Genomic DNA, 8,835 nt, shown 5'->3' with positions numbered 1-8,835 from the left:
CATTATTAAAAATAATGATTTGATTCCTAGTTCTGCAGAATCTCAACCATTATTGTTCCAATATAAAATAGGGGAGTGCACTTCTTTATCTCATCCTTATTACCTGTGAAGAGGGAAGATGTAAAGGTGAAGCTTGTAAATGGGCTTTCTGATCTTAACTGACAGAATTATTTTCGTGTAAGGCAAGAAACCTGCAGCAAGACTTGCCAGTGTGATTGCCAAACTGAAGCCTGGACTCAATGTCCAATTTATATACCATAAAGAACTATTTATGAGGAACTATCATCTTAGCAGATACAATTTGTTGTACAGATGAAGCACATCATCTTACCAGCTGCCTAAATCTGCTCTGGGAAGAAATAAGGCTAAGCTCTTAAACCCTTGCTTTGATCTAGTATATGGATTTAGCAGCTCATTATTTTTTTTATAATTGCTTGAGCACAGAAACAGCATTACTTGCCATTTGTGATGAGACAGCCTTAAAAAACTTAAGGGGGATAAATGTTAAGGGCTTCCAAACAGTCTTAAAAAATGTCAGCATGATGTATTCACTCTTTCTGTATGTGTAATGGTCACGACTGGTGTGATCACTTGCTATGCCCATTCTTGCCCGGTGTGCAAAGCCCTTCCCACAGTGGTGCAAAGCAGGCAGTTTTCTCAGGATTGAAGCTGGGATTGCAGCTGTAGCAAGTAAGGCTTTCTCCCATGCTGGTGTCTGTGTTGGCAATGCTGCCCACAAGTAATACACTATCTAATGGTTTGTTTTCTAGGCTGGTTTATGTCAAGAATCCAGACAAAGACCAACAATAAATGAGAAGAGACAGAGACAAAAGATGGTTGGTAGAAACAGGCAGGTGCTCTTTATTTCATGTGGCACAGCATTAGGCAGACAACCCAAGAAACAGTTTCTAACAAAAACCAAAGCTATCACTTCCAGGAACCGTTCCCCGAACAAGGGTCTACTACCAACAGCGGCACTGAGATGTCCTTGCCTGTCCACTCTCATCTCCTCATAGGTTATATGCGCTTAGGCTGTATCTTAGTGGTGAGTGTCCTTTCCAAGGAGACTAACTTCTTACAATACAATATCTTTAGACAGCGTACATACTGTGCAGGATCACCAGAGTACAATCTCCTCAAGCCATGCTAAAATATAATGCTAACTCTGGAGAGAAGGCTGTGCGATCGCCTCATGTCTCTCTGAGGTAATACAATGCTGTTTCTTAGCTGACAACATGAGGGGCACCTGAGGGAGGATCAATATGGCTTCAGAGTCTATTTTTAAACTCCTGATGCAGTAGCGAGGACCTGGTGTGCCATCGGCCAAGACAGGGTGAGGACCTCCTCCACTCCTGGCTGCCGCTGGGCACCAGCAGCACCAGAGAGCTGAGCCCACTGTCACTCAGGGGGATGAGAACAGAGACGGTCTTGGTCTAGCAGGTGGAGGAGAGGGCCATCAAAGATCACAACAGACCATCAGCTTTGTGTCGGTCATTAGGCGAGAGGTAACAATGACAGCGATGCAGGGAGGGGTTACATTGTTAGCACTCTGGATTTAAAGGCATGAAGAATGGCTGGTGGAAAGAGGACGTTTTGGAGACTAAGGGCAAAGCTTTAAAAGCCTTGGGATATTACTTTTAATTATTATCTACAGGTTATTCTCTCTATATATACTATTTTTCTTTCTAAATTATGAAAATAAACATTTATCAACAAGTCACCGGGTCAAATCCTGCTCGCCACTGAAGGCAAATCCATTCACTTCAGTGGGAGGGAGCCCCGTGTAAACAATGAAGGGCAAATTTGGCCCTTTATGTCCTGAAAAGTCTGCTTGTACCCATTGTCTTTCAATCCTGCAAGGAAATACAGATTGAAGGGTGAACTAATTGTTACAAATTTTTCTCAAACTACCAGGGGAGTGTCAGTGAGACGTGGCAAAGGAGAGAAAAAAAAAAAAAAAAAAAAAAAAAGGAACCAATAATTAATACTGTTTTAAAGAGAATTTTATCCATGTTTCAGAGCAAAAATACAAAAAAGAGAGTGGATCTGGATCAAGCGCTACTGGCCTTTACTTTCTAAGCAACGACAAAATTCTTCATTTAGCTTCAGTGAAATGTTACACAACCAGAGAAAACAGAAGGGACCAAACAGTCCTTTTCCTTTGCAAACATCATATGCCCAAAGGTGAACATCGTCATCCCTTTGGATTCTCTGCTAACTCCCACTGTCTGCACAGTGCAGTGTCAGCCGCTGAAGACAAAACACATCTACTGTGCACATGAGTAAAACCTGTGGCGTCTTACAAACATAACATTTTGATGTTTTGAATATTAAAAACCACTAGGTGCTTTTAGACACAGAACAATACAATTTCGGATGCATTTACCACTTTTATTTCACTATGCAGAAACATACATTCACCAGGTGCTGTGATGCAGCTGACAGTGTAATGGACGCTATCCCTTCCGTGGGTATTAGAGCTGGACGCTAACGAGTTTTCAGTGGACGTTCTGTACAGGTTAAGGCTTGACTCAGAACTAGATAGTAAATGCTGACCAGATTCTCAAACCAGATTTTTTTTGTTTTCCTCTGAGAACAAAAGGGAAATCAATAGAAAACCATCACGGTTATTTCAGATTAATAATTTTCTAAAGCTGCAAACTAAGTAAAATACAGATTTTTTTCTTTTTCTCGAAAATAACTACATATAATTTACAAGGTTAGGATCTGTGAAGAGTGACTGGAAGCTGACTCTGAACAATGCTGACAAAAATCATTAAAGTTAATATACTAAAATCATTACTACCTCATAAGGTATTCAGTCAGGTATACAAAGCACACTTTGTAAGCATTTAAATGTTTTGATAAGAGTAAAGATTCATCATCGTTTATCGGGCAGTAATAAAACCAGATGAAACAAATGTAAGATTCAAGTTGTTTACTGAATAAACTGTGTTATTGGCACATCTAATGTGTGGTAAAACATTATACACAGTACCTATACAGCTTCTAGCATTTTGGGGGTAATCTTCATTTACAATATCCGTAAACAAAAGGCTGGCCACCTAACAAATTTTAATTTGTTTATACTTTCAGAAACTGTGAAAGGCATGAACTGTTTATGTGTTACATGAGATCACTGTTTATATTGTTTATGAACGTGCAGGTAAAGCTGAAAACTTAGACATTTTAAGAAAATTAAAAATGCTGCTTTTCTGTAATTTTATTGTTGCTTCATGCAATATTGTTTAACTGCTGCTGATTCAGATTGCTTTCTATGGGAAGGTATCTCTGCCAGTTTCTTTATTAACGGTCAAGATCAATTCTTCTGTAGTGAAATTTTCCATAGACAGATACAAGTCAGTCAGGTTGGAACTGAGACTCCGTATAGGCTCTCGTATTCCTACTCGTATGCATGTCTGGATTCATATGCATTCTAGGTTATTCCTGCAGAAAAGAGAACTGAGTTAATTATTCAAAGCAACTACTCTCTTGCAAAAGAGATTTTCTCACTTTGTTCATATAAAAAAAGCTATTTGAAAATGGCATCATCCCAGTATAAGCAACTTGGACCAAATCCAAAGTCCACTGACGCCAACAGAAGAAATTAGTGACATCAACAGACTTTTAAGCAAGGCACATTGAGCTGTCTCTGAAACAATTAGCAGAATACCACAGGAATCACAGCTACTCACTCCTTAGTGACTGGTTCCATCTTCCAAATAAATAACTGACACTGAAATTCAGTTCTCTTTAGGATCTGTATATCCAAAAGCAGGAGAGCCAAAGAGCTTCAAAAGGTGCTGTGCATTATACTCTGTTACTTACACCAAGTGCTAGGGAATACATATTGTTTTAAGAATAAAATGCTGCTATCGATTCAACAAATCTGACAAGCAGCTTTTTCTTCCCCTTCTGCATACAGCATTCAAAGCAATTTGTGCAATGGTGCTGGCATTAAGAGCTTTTGCATAGCAGGTTAGTATGCATGACATGTTTCTGCACACAGAATAAATACAGGAATATTAAGATGTCTGTTAAGCCAGCCACTATTGGAGAGCATGCCTTTACTGAGAAAAAGCTTGACGCAAGAAAAGCTGCATTATCATCTCGTCCTGATAAACAATGCTGCTTTAAAACATAAAATGTTCTTTCGAATACAGGAAAGCCAAGACACCCAAATACCGACAAACTAATTCACTGCGTTTAAAAGCAAGTTGGACCATACCTTTACGAGTTGGGAATTAAAGCAGAACTTGTAACATATCTGCACAGGACATTTAAAAAGCAGCTGTAGGTTTTTCCCTTGACATTTTTAAGCCAAAATGCACACCTTTAAGAACAAATTATTTTTGTTCTTAAATGACATAAAAGCAGACAACAGATTATTTTATGACTTCAGAAGTAGAAAATAAGACTATAACAAAGCATGGACAATGAGGACTTTTCAGAGAGCCAAGGAAAGCAAATGAGCAGTTTATCTTTCTCCAGTTGGCACTGTTTATTGAAGACAGATGTCTAGAGCCAAATGCAGTTTACTTTCAAATATCGGAACTGATAACCAGCAACTTGAAAATGCCAGTGAGAGAAAGTGAAGAGTTAAAGGTGAAATATGGTAGGAAAACAACATCTGCAACATGCCAGCCCAGTAAATGCCTATGAAAATCATCTGGTCCTCTTACCTGTGGTCAATCCTCCCCATCTTCTGGTGTGATTTCTGTCTCTTTATGTACCACTACTTTGGTCACTGACATGTCAGGGTGCTGCTCTTTGGCTTCTTTAATTGCCTGAGCCAGCGCCTATCCCAAGGAAACCACAGAAGGGCAAAAACAAAAAGGAGGTGGAACATGCATGATCAGTAGCAAGGTGGAGAGATTCATGACATATTACACAATTTACAAATGAGGAAAATGATTAAAATATGAAATATACCATCACTGATTTAACTACTATTCCAGCTTAATTTAAGGCATGCCAGTATGAATAATATCTCAAAGCAGTGTTTAGAAGTGTTCTCTTTGGCAGTCTTCAGGGTAGCCTTTTTAGCAGTTTGTAGATTTTACCTGATCATGATCAATATCTGCATCTCCTGTGATGACTATTCGTTTTTCAATTCTTGTCTCTGAGATGCCTCCTTTCACAGTCTAGACGGGAGGGACAAAAGCATGTCAGTAACTTACTTTAGAGTGCTGCTACTCATCCCCAGAATGATCAGTGCAGGAACCCTCTCATGACTGGACTGAAATGGCTCAAACAGCTCACACAGAGGGGACAACCCTGGACGGCAAGTGAGCAGGTCTGGAGTTCGCCTGAGTGCTCTGAATGGACTAATGACCTCAAGAGGTCCTTCCAACACAGGTAATTTTATGATTCCAGTTAATCTGCACGTGATCAAGAGAGATGTTTGTACGCCAAAAATGGAGAATTTGTCCCATGAAGAACAGAATGGGAATACAGACAGCCCATATTCAGACACAGTTAAGTCCAACTGCTTGCTTCAGAATGGCATACAGGGTGGTGTGGCCTTTGTATAGCTCATCTACTAATGGGTGAACTTCACTGCAGAAAGATGAAATCCTGTTCTCAGTGAATATTGGTAGGAGAGCTGTCACAGCACTAAGAGAGCTTCTGCTTAGGGAGGAACTGTTATTTAAATGCTACCTTGAAACCTGGAACACACGACACCATTTGTCTGTGCAGATATGAGATTTTGGTCCGTCTGTGGGCAAGTTCCTCAGGGTACCACCCAGAAACACAGCCAAGGTGTCTGAGCTGACTGAATGTCCTGTTATGGCGACATGATACAGATTTACTATGTGCTTTCAACACTGTGCAGGGCTAATATCTCAGGGCTGAAAGGCACAGTCATGTCAATGGAGCCTCATGTTCAGACAAATTATTCCTTCCAGACTGACCATATGATGCCAATGTGGTTATACTCTTTCCTGTTCCAGGTAGTATTTGCAGCTAAATCAAGTGTCTTTGTACAGCAAGGTTTTGTGCTTGCCTAGACATACCCTAAAGGTTTAGGACACTCTTGTCAAGTCGCTGGATGATGCGTTAATCAACTCAGCATAGCCAAGAACAGGTGAATAAGGACACGTATTTATGGTAAATTTACAAGATTTTGTCAAGAGAGTATCAGAATGTGTCCCCATTTTGAAATATATCATAGAACTGAAGTTAAGATAGCATACACCCTGGTGAAAAAAAGAGCTCCCTGTTTTCTGAGGACTCACTTTGGTGATATGTGTAGTAGTTGTAGTGCTGGTGGTTTCCGATGTGATCGTTTGTGCACTCATCAATACACCTGGTTCAGAGTCAGCACTGCCATCCACCTAGAAACGAGAAGAGAAAACCAGTCACTGAAAAAAATGCTCCTGAGCACAGGGAGGCAAGAACTGGACTGTTAAACATCCCTATTTCTACAGTTCTTTATGAATTGAGTATCTTATGGTAGGGGGTAACTGCTGTTAGGTGACCATGAGTCAGTATTTCTCTGTGCATCTCGAGGCTCTCCTTTGCCTCTGGAAGCACAGATGAGAAGCCGGTGCTTCTAAATCTGCAGTTTCATCAATGTACTCAAAAGGCCCTACACCAGGACATGAGAGGCATCCTCAGGTAAGTTATTCTTATATACATCCTCCTCATGCTAATATTTAATACTTGAACAACTTAGAAAAGCTTACACTAAAGCATACACTTAAAGATGGGTGGAGAAATGGGTTCCTTAAGGGCACATTAAATTAGACCATGTCTTTTGCAGAATTTCTTACCTGAGAAGACTCATATGTAATGGTTTTTGTTTCTGTATGGACTACTGGCACTTCCTTTGTTGAAATTTCAAGGGTTTCCCCACCAGCGGGAATACTGCTGAAACTGATAGTCTCAGTCTTCACAACTGGCGACTGCGTGAACAAAAGAGAAGGAATTGGAACATTTAGCAAAGCTTATGGATTTCTCAGAACATTTCTTTTTTCTTGAGGAAAAGAAAGAACAACTAAAAAGTGCTCTGCATTTAAGAAAAAAAAAAAGGAGAAAATTCTCTTCATTACAGTGGTACATTCATGTATGTAATGCTGGCAACATTTAGCACTTCCCTGGATTTTACGAAAACAAAGTCCAAAATGCTCTAAACACTACAAGGAAAATGGTCACAACTTGAAAAACAGGAGGTTTCCTCTGAGCATCAGGAAACACTTTTTCACTGTGAAAGTGACTGAACACTGGCATAGGTTGCCCAGAGAGATTTTGGAGTATCCTTCCTTGAAGATATTCAGAAGAAGCTCTCTGGACATGGTCCTGGGCAGCAACTCACTCTGGATGTCCTTGCCTGATCAGCAGATTGGAGCAGATGAACTCCAGAGGGCCCTTCCAGCCTCATATGTTCTAAGAATCTGTGATTCTACATTTTCTTAACATGCCAAGAGAATGAATTCTGCCCAGGCTTAGTTGTCTGTTCAGCTCTTTCTGAGGGAAAAAAACCCTCACAAAACAGCTCTTGAAATTTTTCTAATGGGGCTAAGATAAGGAACCTGATCTGTTTAAGACACAGTACACTTATTTATAATCACACAAAGCATGGAAAAGACAATCTCCTGTCTTTGAGGACATGTGAACTTTGCCAACCTCGATGGACTTTCCCAAACAGAATGCCAGCTGATCCTGTTATCTGTTGCATAAAATGCCATGAAATTTGGTATTTCTCTGTAGCATGAAAAGCAGTTTCAAGTAAAAATGCATGGCATTTTGCTAATGATGGAAACCAGCAGCAAGCCTTGCAGATGACATACAAGGAGGAAATAAGAGGAGACAAAAACTGCCTGCTGTAAAAATGCAATCATACAAGTTGGGCACACTTTACTTTTCATGACAGGAATTAACTTAGCCCACTATTGCTTACATTCACAATTCAGCACAGACATGACCAATTTAACAACAAGTTACCTCAAAATGAGGTTTTCTTTCCAAAGACTCTGAAAGTTGGACTGTTGTTCTGTGCTCCTCCGCCTGCTCACACGAAGCAGAGGCAGCGACTCCTTCCTGTTTGGTATGGGCTTTCCCAGCCTCCTCCCTTTTTTCCTCCTTCGCCCCCTCAGTCCCAGCAGAGCCCTCCTTCCCTTTCATGCCGGCAGCCACCGCCGACGCTGCCTCAGCCTGGGCATCCAGTGCAAGTCCGGCCACTTTAGCAGGATCCCCGCCTGCATGCACCTCCATCCCATGTCTCTCCTTGACAACTACAGTCTCCTGTACAACCTTCTGCACTGTATCCTGATCCGGCTGAACTGCTTGCTTCATGTCACTGGAAGTTATCTCCTGAGACGTCGTTGTGTCTATTCTCTGCAGGGAAAGAGGAAAAAACTCTCAGCATCAGAAGCAGACAACACTACTTGCAGTAGCTCCCCAGCTTAATGTACTGTGAACATAAATTTTAAAAAATGGGCATTGTATTTTGCCAAGTTATTTCTCCCACATTGCATGGATTTTTGTTCTCAGGATGTTAGCAGTACAGTAGAAATGGAAAACAAAGCAAGAATCAAAATTTTTAAAAGTGAAGAGAAATTTCAATGAAGAGAAATTTCTTCTTCGGTATTTTGTGTGAGTTTTACAAAGGCAAAATACAGTACCCCGCAAAATGACCAAAATAAAATGAAATGAGAGAAAACCCGCTTGTTGGTTTTTGTTTTGTTTTTTTTTCTTTTTGGGGAAGTTTCTGTTGTGGTCCATTGTAACAAAGGAAAACGCACATGAATACATGCATTAGTTATACAGTTCCAAATTGTGCAAAAAACCACGAAATAATAGAAAAGCGAAAGTAATTGTTGTGTGGTTATG

General features: G+C 40.4%; 1 protein-coding gene across 26 annotated transcripts in view; it reads right to left on the bottom strand.

Moving 5' to 3' along the window:
• Nucleotides 1-834: 834 nt before the first annotated feature.
• The window catches only part of EPB41L3 (erythrocyte membrane protein band 4.1 like 3), a 143,933-nt gene continuing 135,932 nt past the window's right edge, over nt 835-8,835 (bottom strand). For 24 of the 26 annotated variants that reach the window (XM_069004497.1, XM_069004486.1, XM_069004491.1 and 21 more), the window contains 6 exons: nt 7,948-8,340; nt 6,777-6,908; nt 6,240-6,338; nt 5,064-5,144; nt 4,683-4,799; nt 835-3,447 (listed from right to left, as the gene is read on the bottom strand). In XM_069004497.1, the coding sequence (XP_068860598.1) occupies nt 4,689-4,799; nt 5,064-5,144; nt 6,240-6,338; nt 6,777-6,908; nt 7,948-8,340 (816 nt within the window). In that variant the 3' untranslated portion in view covers nt 835-3,447; nt 4,683-4,688. The remainder of the gene's footprint in view (nt 3,448-4,682; nt 4,800-5,063; nt 5,145-6,239; nt 6,339-6,776; nt 6,909-7,947; nt 8,341-8,835) is intronic. The other 2 variants (XM_069004495.1, XM_069004492.1) reach the window with 2 other exon arrangements.

The sequence above is a fragment of the Aphelocoma coerulescens genome, chromosome 2 (genome assembly GCF_041296385.1).
Source record: "Aphelocoma coerulescens isolate FSJ_1873_10779 chromosome 2, UR_Acoe_1.0, whole genome shotgun sequence".
Lineage (NCBI taxonomy): Eukaryota > Metazoa > Chordata > Aves > Passeriformes > Corvidae > Aphelocoma > Aphelocoma coerulescens.
The sequence above is the reverse complement of the archived record's forward strand: the minus strand, read 5'-3'. Positions and strand labels throughout refer to the sequence as shown.